General features: G+C 44.6%; 1 protein-coding gene across 1 annotated transcript in view; it reads left to right on the top strand.

Annotated features, from left to right (window-relative positions):
* MMP24 (matrix metallopeptidase 24) overlaps positions 1-21,420 on the top strand; it is a gene marked incomplete at its 5' end in the record, with an annotated part of 45,265 nt that overhangs the window by 15,904 nt on the left and 7,941 nt on the right. The window contains one exon of the mRNA XM_083873540.1: positions 11,182-11,343. Coding sequence (XP_083729666.1) covers positions 11,182-11,343 — 162 coding nt within the window. The remainder of the gene's footprint in view (positions 1-11,181; positions 11,344-21,420) is intronic.

Genomic DNA, 21,420 nt, shown 5'->3' with positions numbered 1-21,420 from the left:
CTGTTATGCGTGTTGCTAACACCATACCACTAAATCTGTGATGTCTGTCAACCCCCTGCAGGTAGATCAGAGAATCTTTTTTGTACTAAAGTAAGGTAAGACCTGGGTGTCCATACTCTGCCAGGGATCACCAGACTTCATTTCTTTCAGCATGCCCAGAGCTGGCCTCTAAAACCCTCCCTATCATCTGTTGTCATGTAGCATTGTAGGTGGGAGTGTGCCCAGGGCACTTCAGCTCCTTCAGTGAACACCTGCAGCTGATGAGTTATTTCTGTACCAACTCCAGTGTGGCTCAGCTTCACATTGTGTGATCATTGTACAGACCACAGGGTTCATCTTTCAGTGCCTCTCTTCCACACCTGTACCAAGTTTTCTCTGTAAATGTAGGATGACCACTGTGGCAGCTTTTTAGATGCTGGCAAGAAATGCTGAGCTTTGCTAACAGCAAATAAACAAATTTTATAATGGTTCCAACTGAGTGTGTCCTCCACAGATCCCAGTGTGTTCCTGTAGAGGCTTCTTTGGAAAGCTTCCTGTTCAGGGCTTCTGAGAGAAAGCCAACCAAAAATAGTGCCAGAGTTTGCAAGGCACTGACAGGAGCAGTATGGGAGATGAGATTTCACAGGTCACCTTCAGTTAATTCAGTGCTAATTCAGTGCAGGAACTTCTGCAGAAGGAAAAGGGCCTGAACCACCTTTGGGAAGGTTCTGTCAGCCACAGAGGTGAGGAACTGGATAGCTTTTTCCCTGTGATTCTGCCACAAGGAGTAGCATGGTTTCAGTGGACATCTACCTGAACAGCAGAGCAAGCACTCCTGGAGTCACCATCTGGACGTGGCATATGTTCAGGAACCTGACCAGCTTTTTCAGGACAGCCAAATGTTGTCTAGGCTGACGAATGTGAATATTCAGCAAGGATCTCAAGGAGAAAATTTTGATTGCAGTAGCTAGTTTTGGAGCTTACTTACAGTCAGTGATCATGACAGGCCTGTTTGGGGGAATGCAGAGCTTTAAGTCAATGTTTAATCTGCTGATCAGTGTGTTCAAAGCACTGTCTTCACTGGAGGTTTACTGTTTTCTGTTCTGGCCATATTAATATCACAAACCTTATTGATTCTTCGGACATTTGTATCCCTATAAGCAAGATGAAACTAGGAGAACTGGGCTTGGTCAGCCTAATGAGGAGGAGGATGGGCAGGAAGCATCTAATAGCAGTCTTCCACCTAAGGAGATATTAGAGAGAGGAGAGAGGCCTTGCCCTCTGTTCCTCCATTCTTCATGGAGGTGGAGGAACAGAGAAAGGAACAAAAGACAAGGGGCACAAGCTGCAACAAGAAAAACTCCTCCTGGGGTGTAAGGTAAAAACTTCTTCACCTACAGAGTGGTGGAACTCAGAGGCTGCCCCTGGAGACGTTGTGGGGACTCCATCCTTTGAGACTTTTGAAAAGTGTCTGGATGATGTCCTGAGCAACCTGATGTAGTTTTGAGATTAGCCCTGCTTGAAGAAGAAAGTTGAACTTGGTGGCTTCCAGCCATGCCTTTCAATCTACAATTTTCTATAATTCTTTAGCACTGCCATAGACAGAATTGGAGTTCCTAGAACTTAAGAGCAAATTGCAGTTACTTCTCATGGCAACTCTGAGCCATAACAAGGCATTCAGCTCATAAAATTTACTGTTTCTATCAGCTAGTTGCCTTCTAAAAACAGGACTGTTTAATATTGAAATCTTTCATGAGGGAGGGCCGCTGATACTCACAGGTGCATAAAAAGGTAGCTGACAATATTTTTTGCCAGCTGTTTGATCCTTTTGAATAACCACTTCTGACTATTGTGTTTTGGGTTTTTTTTGGTTGTTTTTTTTTTTTCCCCCATCCTTGAATGTACAGGGTTTCTGGAGCATTGACTAGACTAATCCTATAAACATAGAATGTATGTTAGAATATCCAGCAGATTCCGTGGTGCTAAGGGAGATGTATCAGAAGGTTTGACTTTTTTTAGGTAAAAACTAATCATACAGTTCTTCATTACCAAAGACTTCCAAGTGTTTCCAGTCACTGTGGAAACATTGCTGACTAAACATTATTTATCCTATTTGTTTTGTTTGATTACAGTTGTGATATTTTATGTGGAGGGAAGAAACTGAGAAGAATGCAGAGTATCCAGCTGTTGCTTTCTACTTGTCTTTGAGATTTGTATTGGCATCCATTTTCCTAGGCTGACTCTCTACTCTCCGCTTGCTCCCCACTTACCTGACTTGTGCAAGTGCAGTGCCTGCTTGGAAAAGAAAATGCACCTTAACCCCTGTACCTTCACCCAGCAAGTTACCAGAACTTGGTAGTCTTTTCTCCTCGATTAATTCCTGTTTCCTCTGCACCTTGCCTTGGTTTGTCTCATTTCTTTCTTATTTTACCACTTTTTCTCAAGTTCATTTTCTATGAAAGTACTGAGGCTGGCAATCTACAGAGCGTGAATACAATGAGTAACTCACGAGAGAACATGTGTAATTTTCGTGCTGTTTGGCTGCTAAGTAGATTTTTAATTTTATTTTTTTGATTTCTCAGATACAGAACATCTCCACATCTAAAGAGTTTTGTTCTAACAAATGGCATTTTGAATCTATCATTATTTTTTAGGCTTTTGACACTGTTGTTGAAAATGAGCATCAGCATTTTTCAGAGGAAAAACCAGAGCTGCTTTGAAGTTACTCACGTGTCCCTTAATACAGAAGACCTGGAAGGCTTTCATATACATGTTGGAAGTCAAGTGGGGCATAAATTGTATTAAAATTTCAATTTATTCTCTCAGGCCTTCTGATGATACATCACCAGGTCATACTGTTGCTCAGTACTTTGTTCACTGAAGACCAGTTCAGTGTTTAATCTTCAGGACATACCTACTTAACACTGGTTTCATCCTGTAGCTGCTTGGAGAGAGACTCATTACCATAACCCAGAGCTCTCTCACATACTTCGTTGAACAGATTTGAGCAAGGATATAGCCACATGATTTTAAGACACCCAGCCACAGTAAAAAGAAATCAAATCAGGCAGCTTAAATCAGCAAGAGTTTGAGATTACATCCCTGTCCTGTCAACCTAAAGGAGAAGAGAGGAAGCCTGTCAGCACATGGGGAAGATTTCTGTCTTCAGATTCTCCTCTCCACCCCTGGACAGTCTCTCTGTAAGTAGTGCTTTCTTTTGGTGTGTTTGCTGTCATTCTACAAACACAGCAGTGGCTTCACAATGCAGGCTGGATTTTAAAGTTTGGCACTGCTAGTTATTGATTACTGCAGAAATTCATTAATAAGGGTCATCTCCAAATTTTCAAAACACTGTACTTGTGAATACACCTGATGTTCACAGTATTCTTTAAAGAAAAATGTTACCCATTGCATTTGTTAGTAGTCATTCAATACACAGAGTATGAATATAGTTATCTAGGTATTTGGAATCCTATTGATTTATGCATAATCAAAGTAAAGTATTTTACTTCTTTTCACAGAGAATGAAATACTCTGAGATTCACAGGGAAGAGCCAGTAAGGATTACAATGATGTGTCAGTCCCTTAAAAATGAAGAAAAAAAAAACCAACTGTGAAAAAAGCAGGTCACAAGAATCAAGGTGAGCCAAAAAGCCTCTTTTTATCAATTTCCTTTTGTAAAGCGGAAACTGATTATGTGAAATGAGCCAAAAGGGAGCAGTGCCTTTAATAAACTTGCTACATCCCACGTGCTGAAGGGGGGAGGAGAAAAACAACAGGGCATCAGGAAGAAGAAAAAAAAAGAAAAATAGATGACTTCTTGAAAAGAGTTTGCAGGTCATCACAGGCAGAGGTGGATTGTAGCATCAGCAGGGAAATGACCCCCAACACTCTGGATTTGGACATCATGTGCGAGCACCAAACTTGGTAGTTGCTTAAGTTCCTTTTTCTTTTCTCTCCTGTTTCTGAAAGAGAGCTCACAGTTTGAAAACAGTTTGACTAGTATTGCCTTCTCTACCCAAATCCACCAAGGATATGGCTCTGATGGGGAGATCGTTTCCATCCCAGCTCTCTTGTGTCTCAGTCCTACTCAGTCTTCACAGCCCCATTAGGAACTTGTGTGTCAGGGGAGGACAAAGACAGAAAGTGTCCTGTTCTATAGAACACCCTTGCTGTGGCATAGAGCAACTCTCATCAGTTCCAGAACAACACTTATTCTGATGCCAGCATCAGGAATTAAACATCATTTCAACCTGATGGGCAGAAAAGGATTCCAAATATCACAGACTGCATTGTCCATGCTGCCTTTGCCGAGACCTGGGTTTTTTTAGTTACTTTCTAGTGTTATCCACAGCTGGGTCAGGACTGAATTCTGTCAGTAGACCCTGCTGTCTTTAAATACTTCAAAAATACAAATAGCTCCTTTTCAAGACTAATGCAGTGAAAGTCACATCTACGTTTTTTGTGTTTCTATGATTTTTTTTTTCTTTACTGCTTTACCATGTGTTCTACCAAATTTTCTGCAAAATAGGTAAATAGGCAATATAGGCAAATAGGAATTTTTATTTTGGGATTAGTAATTTTTTGGTATTGAATTGTTTATGCAATTACAACCTACATTTGTGAAAGATGGGGTTAATTTTTCAGTAGAACACACTTACTCCACTGACTGTCATGCTGCTGAGCCAGCTGAAGTGGCATGACTGCCCTTCTTTCTGGCTGCCCACTCTGTCAATTTTGGTCTCACCATTCCAGACCATTAGTTTGTATTTTTCCTCTGAGTTTCTACAGGAGGTTGTCCTCATAGTGTCCTCTGTGCATGTCAGATGAAGCACAGCTGGCACCGTTAGTAAGGTGCATAGCACAGCTGCCAGCCCTGATTTGCACACTGCCTTTTGGGCAGTAAAGGCAAATAACCTTTCATGTTGGCAACATAACGTGGTTCTTTGTCCTTCTGCAGTCCCTTGGTCTCATGGGGATCAGTGTAACATGGCTGTGGTACAGTTGCTGTTAAAACTGCAGATCACTCCTTCTTTCTCCAGGGAAGCTGTTTAGATAGACACTTTTCAGAGTTTTCATTAATTCCTTAAGAAGAACATACATGTTCATTTCTACAAGTAACAATAATTTCTTAGGAACAAAGTAACACCTGTATTTCTGTTTAACATGTATTTTCTTCCTTTCTAGATAAAAAAGCTGTTTTCCACAGAATTCTGGAGCAGTATCACCCCTTCTTCAGAGTCTTCAGAAGGTTGAAAAGCTTTCCTTGAGTAGAGCATGTTGTGGAGGTGAATGGAGGAGCACAGACAAATCACATGTCCTTCTGTTGGACAGGTCTGACCTACCAGGTCTGAAGATGCAAGAACCAAGGCATAGCTTAGAGTAGCCCTAAAGCTTCTTTAAGTTGTGCTTGGGAAACAATTGTCTCTACGTGGCTGTTGGGGTGGAAGGGATCGTTTTAATGTATTTAAAGCATGTTTAGTTCACACCATTTCTTCTGTAATTACCTGAGGCATGCTATTGTCACACACAGTGAATCATCTGACTTCTTCAGTATCATTCTTACTTTAATAAAATCTGAAAATATAACCTTCATATGTCTTTTTAATTGTGTCTGAATATACTACAATATGTAGATGTGTTGGCAGAATGATACAGTTCATTAAGTATGAAACTAGCATGACAAAGAGCAGAGATTCAGTCTCTTTTCTGCTGTTAATCAGTTATGCAATATTATTTGTACTTCTGTTGTCTTAGAAGCCATGTCCTGGATTTACAGTCCCCAGTGCTGTGTGCTCTCCAGAGCCTACCCACATGCTCAGGGATAAACACTGATGGCAATAACTTGGTAGCACTGCCCTAATGGAGTCCCTGTGACCTGCTGCTGTGAACTGACAGGCATTTCAGCAAGTGGCTTCGCTGACCTACAGGAATTATTCAGTGAGTTACTTAGCCAAATAAAGTGTTCTGCTATGGATTTTCATAGTTAAAAGGAATGACACCATGCAAGAAGGCATGTGCTGGCAACTTCACAAAGAAAAGCTGTCTCAAGGTGTCTGTTACCTACTGAATGATTTTTCCAGAGGAAGATTAAAATCAAAGAATCAGGAAGGGTGGAGTTTTAGAGTTGAAGGAAGTTCATACATAAATACTTTATCTATGACTCCAGTATTTCCTGTGCTGTTGTGATAAAACCATGTGTTTCTTTACTCTGCAGGGTAAGGTAGAATGTTACAGACAATTTGAGAGCCCTTTCACCAAAGATCTGGGATTGATGTGTGATTATATTGCAGTTTATCTAAAGTAAGTTAGCTCATCTGGGAGCACACCAGCTAATGAGGTTTATCCTGAACACAGATTGTTTTTAATTAAGAAAATTCAACTTAAACCTATGTTTCAAGTTGTGTAGAGCCGTTGAGCTGGTTGTAAAGTAAGCAGTGTATTCACCTGGTGTGGCATCATGATAATGGAAGATGCTTTTATAGTGCTATAAAAGCACTATAAGTGAGGTAAGTCCTCAGTTGTCATTTTCTGTGGTGATAACGTGCTGGTAAGAAAAACACATCAACAACTTCAAAGCTAAATTAATTGTGTTCCTTTGTGCTTAGCATAGCAGGTCAAACTATTTCACTCACTGAGCCAACTTACTCCCACCAGATTTACTGGGTCATCCTCTTTCTGATGCTCATTTTGGCTGCCTCCTGAGAACTGGGAAGGAGGAAGCTCAGGCAGGTCTCTGACCAGACCTGTTTGTTTTGTACAGATGGTGCAAATGAGCAAAAATCGTTGTATTTCTCTTGGGACTGTTTCCTCCAAGTACAGATCCTTCTTAACCCTACTGTCTTGCCCAGGTGCCTGGGATACTCTGGGTGCAAGTTTTTCTTGTTACTTGGTTTTGGGAGAGTGGGTTGAACAGGAAATTAGGGAGCTGTATCCCATTGCCTGACCTTGTTTCTGTAGCAAAGCATCAAGCTAGGCTATTAGTTCTCCATCTCAATCTTGCTCCACAAAGATGGACACTGTGAGGAATGCTGTTTGGACAAGAAATGCAGAGAACTGGGAGGTCAGAGACCTTTCTGTATGTTCAAGAACCAACAGAAACAATGTGGGAGGTACAAGCTCCTTTCCAAGCTCCTCCAGCTCAGCAGTGGGTGAGAACAGAGAGAGCCCTCACAGCTCCAGGCCGAGTGCTGTGGGAGGAGAGAGCCACATTGGTGGTTTTATACCTCAATGTTTTCTTTTCAGAGCAAATCCTAGCCCACCCTTTTAAAAGGAAATTAACAATGTTTTCTCTTCCATGCTATGGAATTCCCTACCCCCATTACTATTAGCAAATTAAAGGGAACTTGTTGCTTAACTATATTAGTGATATGAAGTGACCATTCAAGAGAAAACAGGATGATGCATCCAGAGCTGGATTTTTGAGAACTCTGGGCTTCTGAAATGGTCTTAAGACTTTTTTCTCCCATCTCCTCCTGTCAGGGTTCCAGCACTGTCTCTCACTTGTTCTCTGAGGATGATGTAGTAGTTGTTTCAGACCTGGGACCCCCTTAGAGTGTACAGCAGGATGGAGGAGATGACAGGGGCATGCTGGAAGGAAAAGATCAACAGATGTCTAGGAGGAGGCTGGAATCGAAAGATGAGAAGATTAAACAGTGGTGAGAATTTTTTGGCCATGGCAGGGAGCAGAAGGAGAGGGATCTGTGTGTGCTTCTGCAATGACTGCAGATGAGAAAAGCAGATGAGAAAGCAGATGAGAAGCAGACACAGCACTGAGAATCAGGGTACTTGGAGAGAACTAGGAGGAGCTTCTTGTCTTGCTTTCTGTGGAGGTCAGTTCACTTTCTAGGAATTCTCTTGAGCTCTATTTCATCTGCTCCAGCCACCGGCCTGGATTTATCACTGCTCTGGTTTGGGTATCCTCCTGGCCATGGAGGAGGAGAGCTTTTCCACTCCACTGTTGACCTGCCTGCTGTAGCTGTGCTGGGACTTGGGACAGTTCATTTCTTTGAGAGTTCCTTACCTCTAGTTGCAAGAAAGCTTCCCAGCCAACATCTTCTGTGCTCTGTGACATCCTCACACACAACTGCCAGTCAGAAGGGTGATTTAAAACTGGACAGCAGCAGCTATTTTCCACAGCTGTGTTTCCAGGAACAAGTATTTCCTGAGCATAGCTGGGAAAAGGTGTGTTTCTGTTCCATCATGGAAGAGCTGGTTGGCCTGACCACTGTGGTGGTTGAGGTACTTCTTCAGGAATGAGCCTTCATCTTGCTGATTGTCAAAGAACTCTTACTGGTTGTCTTACTGGTGATCAAGGAACAAACAGTGAAGATCTGCTGGACCTGATAGCTGGAGAAATGTGGGTGGTGTGAGGATCAGTTGCATCCTTGGCTGCAGTAACTGTGAGATGGAGAAGTTCAGGATATGTGTCAGAGGAGCTGCATGAGGTCAGTACTGACTAATACCTTGATGAAATGACATAGTGATGTAGCAGAGTGCACATTCAGCGAGTTTGAAGGTAACAGGAAATTTGGAGGAGTGGTTTGTAGCAACAGTGATACTGTTGTTCAGAGACCTTGAGAGGCTGGAGGCACATACTGACAGGAATCTAAGAAAGGTGAGCAAGGGGAAATGCACAGCCCTGCTCGGGGACTGTTGGTGGCCCAGAGACTGGGAAGTAGCTTTGCAGAGAAGGACCTGGGCCTCCTGGTTGACAGCAAGTTGAACATGAGACAGCAGCATAGAAGGCTGGCAGCATCCAGGGCTGCCTCTGGAAGAGCATTGGCAGCAGGTCAGTGCCAGCAAGGAGAGGATCCTTCCTTTCCACTGGCCACATCTGGAGTGCCCTGTGTGCAGCTTCCCAGTACGAGAAGCTTGACATTCAAAACCTGGCAAGACAACCTGCTTTACTTGACCTTGCTTGAGCTGGGCATTGGACCAGATAACCTCCAGAGGTGCCTTCCAGCCTCAACCATCCTGTGAGTCTGCAGGATTTGTTTTCTACCTGTAAAGTGGGCTGGCATTTATTTTGGGCAGAAACAAGTGATTGAAAGCTATTTAAAACTAATTTAACTTAAGATAGTGCCTGATTTTGTGCTCCTGGTAAAGGTTTAGCCAATAGAGGCAAGTCAGTTCCATAGATTTGTATGTAGAGCTACATAGAGATAAGTTCTAGACCTGCTGGCAGCACAAGTACTGCAGATAGTTTAGCAAGAAGGAAAATACAGCCAAGGGAAGGTGAGGGAAGATGTCCCTGAGCACAGGCACAGACTGTGAGCCTGTGGTGAGTGATGAACAGAGTCTCATGAGGTCAGCTTGGTACTGAGTGACCTTTACTGTGGACTTCCACATGTAAGCAGTTGTGGTAGCAGTGAAAATTATGCTTTCATGAGCATTTAGGTGATACAGGAGACTAAGTCCATTCAATTTTGCAAAAGGACATAGAATCTCTGAATCCCATTTGGAATCTGGGTGCATCTTGAGCTTGAGTGTTTTTGAAAACCTGTGAAGAGTCATCAGTCCTCTGAATTTTACCATAAAACTACTTCATGGATTTTATACTATGCTGTTGGACATTGTACTGACTTGTTCTGCACACACCAGATTTTTCAGCAACAGATGGGAAAAAAATTACTAAGTAGGTCTTCATTTGGATTTTCCAAATACATAAATTCTAAAATTTTACATAAATATGTGGCTAAATTTTAGGCTGTATATATTATTGGACAATTGTATTTAAAATTTTATTTTAAATGCATTTGTATATTTTAACATGTCTTGCATATTCAGATGCTTTCACCCTCCAACTCAAATGTTTAGAGCATTTAACTGTTTTGGGGTGGTATGTGTGGCTGGAGGAGCTCTGTTTGTTACTGACTTCAGGTATCTTCAGGTGCTGGCAAAGCTCCCTGCTGTAGAGACTTGCAGATCCCTGAAACTGCTTTGTCATTTTTTTATGGCTAATGGTGAAGCAATAACTATTTACAAAGTGGAGATGGTTCTGTGTGAGTCACTGTTGCAACTCCTGTCTCAGGGAGAGCTCAGCACAGAACTGAGCTTTGGTACCTCCAAGGCAGGTGCAGCTGGAGGTGTGAAGAAGCTCTTTGGAGAGGCTACAGAGCAGCCACTGAGCTGCCACTGACAACTGATTACAAATGTCTGATTGCAGGTGCTCTTGGTTTCTGCCTTGCCAAAAAACCCCAAAACCAGAGGAGCCCAAATTCAGGCAGAATTGAGGGCTCAGACATTTTACTGCCATGAGGAGACCCTTACATCAGTCCTTGTTGGCTGTGTCTTCATCCCTACACAGCATTGCCTGGGTCACTTTCCAGTGCCCTTATGGAGTAGGACATCCAGGACCACACTGCATCAAAGAGATGAGCGTCCCAGGCCTGTGGGACTGAAGAGGAATGTGTGCCTGTGGAGCTGAAGGTACCCCTACTTGGCATTGCTCCCAGCTTCTGCACCAGACAGGGCTCCTTATCCGTTCTTCTTCCTGTCAGGAGGAGTCCTGACCCTTCTTTCCTCCTTCTTCATTCTGTCTTGCACGACTGAGATCCAACCCAACCTTTTCCCTGTGTGGGAGTGGGGCAGGATGGAGCTACCTGTGCTCAGCTCCTGCACGCATGGCAGTGGCAGGGGTCCAGCAGAGTAAAAGCACGTTGAAGAGCCCATGCTGGAGGAGATGGGGCTGCTCACATGGGACAGTGGGTGTTGTCCTGGTCTTCTCTGTGCTTCCTCATGCCTTGCCAGGTGCCTGCAGACCTCCCTGATGATTTGTTGGTCTAGGGCAGATCAGAGCATGTCAACAGAGGACCCAGAAGGGGCACAAAGCACTCACCTCACCACTGATTATCAGACTGTCTGTGCTCTCACCTCTCCTGGCAGCACTCAGATAAGGAGCCAGTGGTATCAGAGTGACCATTTTGTTGGCCATTTTCTGTAAATTCTCTACAAAAGAGCCTACAGTATCCTTTCACTCAGGCACTGCCTGTTTTACCTGCTATGGGGCTGGCAGCCTCTGGCCCTTTCCGTAACAATGGCTACAGGCTGTGCAGACTTTTGGGACTAAAACCATCTCCAGGAGCTGACCTGCTGTGCAGTAGGAGAGCAAAGCATTTGCTTCTGGCTTTATGGGCAAGAGGGTGTTGGGATGGCCGCAGGCTGTGGCTGTGTTCTAACCTGTGTGCCTTCCTCCCACAGGGAATGATCTCTTCCTGGTTGCAGTCCACGAGCTGGGGCACGCGCTGGGTCTGGAACACTCCAATGATCCCAGTGCTATCATGGCTCCTTTCTACCAGTACATGGAAACACACAACTTCAAACTGCCCCAGGATGACCTCCAAGGAATTCAGAAAATCTATGGTGAGCAAGCCTATGTACTTTTTTACTTACACTAAGTTTTAGCCTGGGGAATATTTTACAATTAGCCCCTGCAGGCCTGCAGATGTTGGGCTGCATTTCCTGCCAGAGCTGAGTGGGGAACTGTTTAAAGCCCTTGCTCCAGGACTAAGTACCAGATGACTGCAAAAGTAAGGATAACCAAACCTCTGTGATGCCGCTGCTGCTCCATCCCTCACTGTGTCCCCACATCAAGGAGTAAAGGGAAACAGGCTTTGCTGTACCCAAGATTTGTCCATTAAGAGCAACCAGTGCAAATAAAGGAAATGAATGCAAAGAGTGTGGAACATTAAGGAAAGGTAAAAAGTATTAATACACTAATTTTTTTCTCATTATATATAAGGTAAGCAAAAGAAAGTTTGGATCTGCTTAGGGAACACTTTGCTGTTTATAATCTCCAGCTGAACATGTTGTACAGTGTGCACCACAAAGTTATTGGACAAACAGGAAAATAGGGAAAAGGGGCTGAGAGATTATGGGAAAAAACCAAGGGGCTGCAGATGTTGTGCTGCCCTGTGATGGGATCATGGATACCAGGGTGTGAGGACAGGAACTTGCAGAATTACTGGCTGAAGGAAACCCTAGAGCAAAGAGAAATCCAGGTTTTAGGTGCTCAGGGGGAGACTGAGACTAGTGGTCACAGTCTGTGGCAACCTGTGATAAATAAGTTTCCTCAAACATCCCTGATCTCATTTTTTGTGGAAAGTACAAGTTTGACAGAGAGGTTACTGAACAAATGCAGCACAGACCAGTTGTACTATGTACAGAGTGAATTAAAGGTGAAGAAAATACTTGCAAGGCAGTTATCAGTGGGAAAGCTGGTGTTTCTCAGGGCTTGCTGCAGGGATTGGTGGCAGGCTGACACTTGTCAATGTTTGCATCAGTGATCTGCCAGTGAGTTTGAAATTGCTGCTAATAAAATGTGTGCCAAGACCTGTAAGATTCTAAAGCAGTGTAGCAGGACTTTAGAGATCTAAACTATATCTTAACTCTTTGAGTCAGATTTGGTGTTTGTTTTCTGTGACTGGATTGAGATTCATTTGCTTAATGCAGATGCCTGGAAAAAGTCTCTTTCTGGGCTAATTTTTCTGACTTGTGAGGGCAGTGGGAAAAACCAGGCATTTGTAGAATGCAGTCCAGCCTCAGAGTGAGGAAGATATCCAAGTAAGGTCCAACATGTAAAATAAGATGGCTTAAAGTACATGCAGGGGAACTGTCTTGTCTCATTGGTGCATCTTCTCTTTGATCGTTACCAGGGTGAAGTTGCATGTTAATTGTCCTATGGTATTATTTAATTATGAAAACTTTAACATAGTACATGTTCTGGTGCTCAGGAGAGCAGAGACTCTGGAGGATTTTGAAATAAAGTGCTGGGGTAGTCAGTGTTAAACTTTCACTAAGTAATAGATCTAAGTGTTAATTTTTGAAAGCTGTCAAAATGCTATTATGCTGTTTCTATTTTGAAATGTTGATTTAGTTCCTCTGAACTTTGATTAAACAGAAAGAAAAAAAGCATAATTTATTGCAGGCAGTGGAAGTACAATCAAGAAAAAAATGACTGGTTTCTCTGTTTTCAGACAGGTTTTTGGAAAGGGAGCAAATAAGGAACTGACAGCCTTCCTGCTTCACTTTTGGGATTCAAGCCAAGATCAGCAGGGGCTGAGCTGGGATCAGCACTCCCCAGAATGGGGCTCTGAGACCTTTGAGCTGGAGTGGGCTGGGGATGGTGCTAGGGGTTGGTTGTTGAGATTACTCATCCTGTGGGGAGAAGAAGGAGCAGCTTCTGCAGCAGGAGCTTTTCTTCCCCAAGTGGAGATTTCAGCCCTTGGTACAGAGTTACAGCCCAAAAAACAAAGTTGAATTTAAAATTAGGTTTTACGCTTATGGTTCACGAAGAAATTATGGAAAATGCAGGTGACGTTTCTCCCTGGAATTAGTGGTGAAAGAACAGAACTCTTCATCTGATCTTAAAATTGAGAAGGGCCTGCTGAAATATCCTTCTTGTAGCTTTAGCAGGAACATTCAACTAATGTATTTTATTTCCACAGTGCCACTCTGCTTTGTTGTGTCTTGAGAATGCCAAAAGCCCACCTACCAGAGAACCTCTCCAAAAACCAAAATCTCCCACTTTCTTGCTGCTTTTGACATTCTCTACAGTGCAGCAGGATGTGCTCAATATGTATTATTTAGTAATCTACTCTGCAAAGTCAGACACAGAGCCACTGTCTTGCCTGTAGTGTGCTTTTTAAAAAATAGTTATAATCAAAACTTCCAATTTTTCATTCCACTGAAGTTGCTAGAACAAGGAACAGAGGCTCTGCTAAAGCTGAAGTCCATTTTGTTTCCTTTTGAGAATGATGCATTTCAAATGTGATTTATATTGTATCTTTGTTTATCTATTAGAAGAGAAACACATCCAGATCTGTCATATAATGATTTGTTGAATTTTTAATTTATTTTCTGCTGAATTGATTTTAAAATTCACCCAAAGAGACAGTAGGTGATGTGAAGTCTTGTTTGTGCTCCATGCTGATTAGTATAAGGTCAATATTTAAAGTGTTACTTCCATTTTGAGCTACTGAGGGCAGGGCCAGCAGCTCCCTGTGTGACAGAGCTGTAACACAAGTCAGCAATATTCCCATCTCCTGAGAGCTGCTTCCTATAGCATATTCCTTGACAAAACAAGGAAATAGCAGGGCTCTACTTTATGTGTGCTTTTCAGAAGGATATCTCCCTCTGTACTTATGTGCCTGTGTCACAAGTGACATGTCCAGTAAGGAATTAAACTGGAAGTGATATCCATTTGCCAGTCCCCTTCATATCCTGTTGAGTTGCCTCTTAACTTTGCTAGTGTTGAAGCCAGGGCTGCAGGGAGCTGTACTGCAGGAAGAGAGAGGAGAGATGCTCAGCAGTGGCTATGTCACAGTGCCTGAACTGGTCACTCTGCAGCACTGGTCACCCTGTCCTGACAGGAGGGTGCAGACAGGTGGGGATTGGGGTTCCCCCAGATAAAAAGTGACAGGACAAAAGGAAACAGCCTCAAGTTGTGTCAGGGGAGTTTTAGGCTGGGCATTAGGGAAAATTTCTTTACTAAGAGGGTGGTCAGGCTTTGGAACAGCTGCCCAGGGCAGTGGTGGAACCATCCCTGGTGATATTCAAAAAATGTGTGGATGTGACACTTTGTGATATGGTTTAGTGGTGGGCTTGGCAGTGCTGGGTTAAGGGTTGGACTTGACCATCTCAGAGGGCTTTTCCAATCGGAATGATTCTGTGATTCCACAATTCTTCACATCCTGCTCTCCGTACTGGTTTGCAGTGGGTGATGAAGCAGCCTCTCATGGGGAGTGACTCGTGTGACTGTGTCTATGGAGCACAGGGCTTCACATGATGTACAGGGAAAACTCATGTCCCCAGGGCTGGTTAACCAGGCCATTACCTTCAAGGGCCTTTCAAAGCCTAGGGTCACAAAGGGGAGGTCTCCTAATCATTCAAAGGTAGACGGGGTCATTAACCCTGGAGATGACCTCAAAGATCTGGGTCATCCCAAATCTCACTGAGGAAGTCTCAGCCTCACACATGGTCTGTGCAGTTCAAGAGAAGAGATCCCAGTCAGAGCACATGCTGCACCCCTGAGGGCTGAGGTCCAGACTGGGCATGAAACCACTCCAGCCCTTGGCTGAGGAACTGGACATCACCAGCTCTGACATCCAAGAACAGGGGATCAGCAGGGCACAGTGTCCATGAGCAACCAGGACCTTCTGCAAGCCTCACCCCTTCAGTGCAGCATGCACTGGTTCCATAAACTCCCTCCCCTTTTCCCAGTGGCAGCCATAGAGATTATTTTAACCTACAGACCCTTCTGATCATCCCACATCCTTGTAAACTACACCTATGTGTGGGGTGGCTTGTGAGGGAACAGCAGACGGACCTGGTGGAGAATTTCCATGTGGTGACACTGCATTGCCAGTGGGACCATCAGAGCAAGCTTTGCTGTCATGTGGGACCTGCAAATGTTCTCTGAAAATGTCCTCTTGGATGTGGGGAGGAAATAGAGTAACATACAAGACCTCATCAGTAGAAGCGGCAAGATTTGGGACTTGTGGATCCATGCCCCATGGTACTGTGCTCATAGGAGGAGAGGGGAAGAAAAATGCTTGGCAATCAGGAATCTGGAGGGATGTGCCCTGCTGCCAACATCTCTGACATGTTACAGAGATACCAGACATCTCTCTGTGTTGCATCACTTCATTTGCACCTTTCCTCCTGTCCACAGACTCTGTTGGACCCAGCAGGAAACACCAGACTCCACCTCTGGTGCATCCACAGAGCCTCACCTGTCGTATGCCAGGTCTTCATTCCCAGTCCTCTGAAACACAGGGAGTAACTACCTGGTTCCCAGTGCTGTCCTTGGGCTCCACCTGACACCTGGAGGACTCTTCAAAAGGGGAGGCTGAGAGGGAGCCCATCTCTCTTGGGAGGTTTCTCAGCTGATGGAAAATCACTGATGTGTTTTATGGCGGGTGGAAAATACTTTTCTCATCCTACAGATTCTTCTGAGTGTAGAAAAATGTTCTCTTTTGCTGTGGAGTAGATGTCAGGCTTCTGAAAGTTTTTCCAGAAGGAAACTGGAGCATCTTACAGAGCCCTAACCTCTCATCATTTGCCTGCCTAAGCCTGGGAATTTTCAACACAATTTTCTGGCACCCAAAGCAGAGAACCCAAGTTCAAGGTGAATCACCTTGTTCTAGAGGCAAGAAGAGCATCCCTTTGGCTTAGAGCAAGGATGTCTGCTGTGGGCACTTGTCCCCCAGGTGAATGCTCTATCACCTGGGGGGCAGTTGTCATTCAGAAGAAAATGTCTGTGTGAGAAGGGCTCGAGAAACCCTTCCTGCCACCCAGTGATGATCACAGGGGCTTTACTGTCCACCCATTGGTGGGTGCTGGGGCTTGTTCTGCACTGTGACAAGGACCCAGGCTAATTGGGACATCTTAACTTGCTTCAGCCCTGAAAGCTGAGCCCAGAAGTGCAAAATGCTCTGTGAGTGAGTTTATCAAATGAGGAAGGGAAAGGAGTCCTTCCTGCAGGAAATTTTGTGGACATTCTCTGGCCCCTGAGGTAGCTTGTTATCAGCTACATCATGTAGTGTCAACAGGGGCCTCTCTGCATTGTCCTGGAGCCTGCAGAACAGCCAGCAGAGCAGCCAGGTGGGTTTCTTGCTCTTCCTGGCTCCCGTGGATCATAGGCTTTGATTGGAAGAAGGTTCAGAAGCCTTGCCTGTATACCTGGACAGCTGGTTCAGTGCTGCAGAAACACACTGGCCACTCAGCTTTTTCAACCCAAAACCCTCCTGTGAGTTATTCAAACCATAACTTGGTAGTCTTGAGGATAGTTTTCTTCTTGTAGTGAATATTAAGAAGATAAGGACAGGCCTTTGTTTGCAAGTGGATAGTTCTCTCCCCTGAGCTGATCCAAAGCCTCCTCTGTGCTGGCAGGCTTGGTGAGCCGCTGGCTGGGACAGGCTGAGCCAGGAAGGTGCTGAGCCTCCAGACAGGTGCTGTGCAATTGAGGGAACACTCTGTCAATAGCCAGGAGGACAGTACAATTACATTTTGTCCTCAACTATCGACACAGTGGCTCCTAAATGCCTCCTCTCTCTGTGTTATCTTCACAGGTCACCTTGGTATTCAGATGTTCTGCGGCAGAGGAAGCTTGAAGGGAGGAGGCTAAGTGCCAGTGCTGGAAGTCACACTCTAAAGGTGATCTGCTGTGACCCAAAAGCTTTCTGACATTCTTTGCCTTGCTTCTAATAGAGAGAAAGAAACTATTCTTCTCCACACAGTGTCTGTAAAGTCCCAGCAACTTGCCTCCAGAATGTAGAGTTTCCAGCTCCAGGAGATTTCTTTCTTGCTTCCTGTGTGGAAGTGGCTGCGGGATCAGTCCCATAGGTGGACTTGGCTCTAGTGCTGGGATCACATATGATAACGAGATGACTGGGTTGCAGACCCATGCAATAATAACCTCTCTCACTTAGATTTTTCTAATTAGATATTTTTCCTCTGTCTGATTCTCTGAAGTTGCTTGGAAGTGTAGTGGCAGAGAATGTGGTTTGTGTGCACTGCTGCCTGGTCACACTGGTGGATGTGATCAGCTTCTCTATTAAATACCACAGTACCAGCATGTCTTAAGTGACTCTTTGTTCACACACTCATCTTTGCTGCTGGTAAACCTGCTCCATCCTGCTGAGGTGTCTTTCTCTGCCTCGGCTAGCCCTGACACCTCGACAGTATGAGGGTACGGCTCGGTAGCAGGATGAACCTCACTGACCCCATGAGTTCTTGTCTTGCTTGAAGGAGTGAAGCAATGACGGCAGGAAAAAAGAGGGAGGCTGTTCAGGGTTAACTGCTGGCTTTATTCATCAGGGTATCTGCCCCAGCAGACACTCCTCAGCAGAAGCAGCAGGGGAAAAGCGAGGGAAAAGAATCTCTTTGAACCCCCGAATGCAACACCTTTTATTGGGGGGAGGAACTCAGGGATGGGTCTAACTGGGGACAAATCAGGGGCCAAAGGGGCATGGCTCTCTGGATAAATGACATACATAGTAACAAATTAATAACTCAGGTGGGGAGGCAGCTGAAGTCTTGTCCAATCACTTGGGGTTTTTCCTGGAACTTTCCAGACTTTTGGACTTTCCAAACTTTCCTGGAACTTTCCAAAGTGACAGACAAGGCCCAGGGGCTGGATAACTTCTGATTGACATATAACTGGGGTTGGGATGAAACTAATGAGGGTGAAACATGGGTGCATGAGGCAAACCATTATAACTTATAAAAATGAACTTAATACAAGGAACAAATACATACATAAAACTGATAAAACCAAATCCACACCACTACACCATCCTGCCTTGAGCTGTTTTAGGGGCAGATTACTGTGATGGGAGTCTGGAAATAGGAATGACTAATGAGCTTTCCTAATGCATGGAGTCTGCTCACTCTGCTTTTGTGACAGGTTGGGCTCTGCAGTGCTTTAGGTCCTACGAGGGAGCATCTTTCTCCACCAATGGACAGGCTGTCCTTCTGCTTCCCATTGCCATAACTGTACACCAAATTCTGCCTGAGTAGCACTTGGACTTGAGGATTTCCATGTTTTCAATGTGCTCCTCTGCTCTTTGCATGTGCACAGCTGTAGGATCACCTCCCACCTTAAGCCACACTCTGGGACTAAGTAGAGGCAGCAACTAAGAATGAAAAGGCAGTCTGTGTAGGTATGGGAGGAGACAAACCTTCAATCAGAATAAATTAAAAGGCCTAGGTTGTAGAAACAATGAAAGGTAGCAAGGAAACATCCATCAGGGATGCAGGGAAGGATGGTAAGAGGAATATTTGAAGTGAAATGACGAAGTCTGCATCCAAGCAGCTTTGCAGACCACCTGCAGCATGTGTGGGAAGCCTTGCCAGGGCTGGTTTGGCCATGGCCAGCAGTGAGTATGTACAAGGTCAGCCTCCCTTATTGGGCCTGACTAGAGATCTCTCTCCACTGATCTAGCAAACGTTTTCCCTAAAGCAAATCCCTGGTTCATCTGAATCCTTGCTGCTTGGCATCATCTTGACCACAGTGTGTACAACTACTTCTGCCATGCCAGATCTATGGGGCTGCTTCAGTGGCATTTTAGCCATGTAAAACCTTTACATTGGTGCCCTGGGTTACAGGTGCTGTTTGAACTTTCCTCTTCTCCACAGATGACAGTGACAGGCCATGGGCACTGGAGGTGAACAGGGGAGCTGTACAGGACTGCCTATGCAGGGCAGGGCAGGCTGTGACTGGGTACCCGAGTGGTCCTCACTTGTGCAAAGACAGTGAATTAGTAACTCCAGTCATGGAGGTGTTAAATTTCCATCCTATAAGCATAACAATATAGTCCCTATTCTGCACCTTATGGTCAGATTTTCTGTGTCTCAGATTCTCTGATGGGTTTTTGTCAGACACATTGGTCTTCTTTTTATTTAGGTGCTACTACTGTCTCACCCTTTTTTTCTATTAAAAGAGAGAGAGAAGGAATTAACATCATGTCCTCATCTTACTGCTCATGGTCATCTCTGGTGTGGTCAGTGCATGGCAGCATTTGCCCCTTGCAAAGGAAGGGGACGAAACAGCAAACTATACCTCCTTTGTAGGCTCCTTCTACAGCAATGGGCTATAGCTGACCCTTGTGCCAAGCTGTTGGCAGGGGAATCCTATCAGGTAGGACAGGCATTAGAGGTTTTCCAGTGTTATTTACCAGCCACATCTACTCAAAGCCATGGGGAAGGCAGCACAGGAGGGAAAGGGGCCATGCTACTGTGTAATGAGTGTCTGCAGTGCTCAATAAATCACTGTTTATTGTCCCCTTTCTTAGGTCCCAGTCAAGACTTCTCTTTCCTAATGCAAGAATTTCCATCTTCACTGAGCATGTCAGTCAATTGTTGGTTTTCAGACTTCATTTTCTTGGGTTCTGTCCCTGGCACCAAATGCCATTTCTGACATCCACAGGAGCTGAACACTGCTGCCTCCTCCCAGAGAACAAACCAGAGCCCTGGCTGTCCTTGTGCAGGGTTTGTCTGGGCCCCCTTTCTCCACTGCTAGCCCTTCCTGTGCATGTCCCACTCTACGGAGTCCTGCCTCCAGGAGCTTTCCAGCCTGTGCCAGACATCCAGCCGACCTGCTGCCCTTGGGGAGGTGCCTTTGCTTCACACCACAGAAAGGTGCTGTGGGTGTGAGCAGAGAGCAGCTGCCAGCAGGAGCAGCAGCAGCACATGTGGAGATCCAGCCCCACGCAGGAATGGTGTGAAATAAATAAGATCCTGAGGACTGACACACCCACGTTGTAGATATTCTGAGGAAGGAGGTGGTTTTGTGGGTCAGCTCTTGCCATGCCCTGTGGTGCCTGTTTGCAGCTGCAGCATCCTGGATGCACTCCAGAAATGCATCTTCAAGTTTAGCTTGGTCCAAAAAGGATGTATTTATTGAACTTGAGTGTGACTAAAAGCACAGCAACTTCAGAGGACCAGGCATGTCTCCAAAAGCACCTCCTGAGCTGCCCTGCAGCACTGCTGTGGATGTGCCCACCCTGCCTCGCCCAGCCCTGCTGCTCCTGTCACAGGTACTGTCTGGAGACTTCAGCTGCATCCCATTCAGGGAAAATCCACAGGTCTCTGGCAGTAGCAGTATCAGAGCTTGGAAATTTTATGGTCAGCTAAAATACTGGGAACTCCCCCGATAAGATTGGAGGGGATGAGAAACACACAGTATCAGTATAGTATTTGTATCCATTTCATGTAGACAGCTTTCCAAGGGTAATCATCATCAGAGAATTCTCATAAAGTATTTCTGTAAGCAATATTTAATGTCTTTCATTAAAGCTCTGGAATCAAGTAAATAAAAATAGTTGCTAATAACTGCGCATGGCACAAAGCATCACATTATGAGGACAAGCTGCCCTGTAGAAATACAGTTAACCATCCAAAAAACTTTAGGGAAAAGGTGTAAGTCTCAAGATCTGAAAATCAAAAGCCATTGCAACAACAGACCAAAGAAACTGCTCTATTTAGTTCATTAAGGAGAATTTTAAAAGCATTCCCATCAAGATCGATAAATGATTAAATGTTAAGACACTAGACATAAGAAAGAAAACACTGAACTTAAAGCTGCACAAACTCGGGCAATGCGTAATGCAGACTTCAGCTGTGACAGGGCTTAATCATTAAAGCAGTTTACTGTGCATTATAGAGGATTTTATATGGTTGAAAGCTGTATCTGCCCTGGAAGCACTGTGCTTGTTACAGGACTTGCTGGTGGAGGTTTCTGGCCTCCTGGTACTGCAGGAAGTTGGATTTAACCATCCAAGTGGTACTTTCTGAACATTATATCCATGAAACCTGCACACAAGATTCTTACTGTTATATCCTTATTAACAATTATTGAGGTGGCTTTCTCTGATGGCTTCTTTGTCATTAGTTGTGAGGATATTCCTAATCTGGTCACCCTTCCTGGACATGTTAAGC

Source organism: Zosterops lateralis, assembly GCF_965231275.1.
Source record: "Zosterops lateralis genome assembly, chromosome: 16".
Taxonomy (NCBI): domain Eukaryota; kingdom Metazoa; phylum Chordata; class Aves; order Passeriformes; family Zosteropidae; genus Zosterops; species Zosterops lateralis.
The sequence above is the reverse complement of the archived record's forward strand: the minus strand, read 5'-3'. Positions and strand labels throughout refer to the sequence as shown.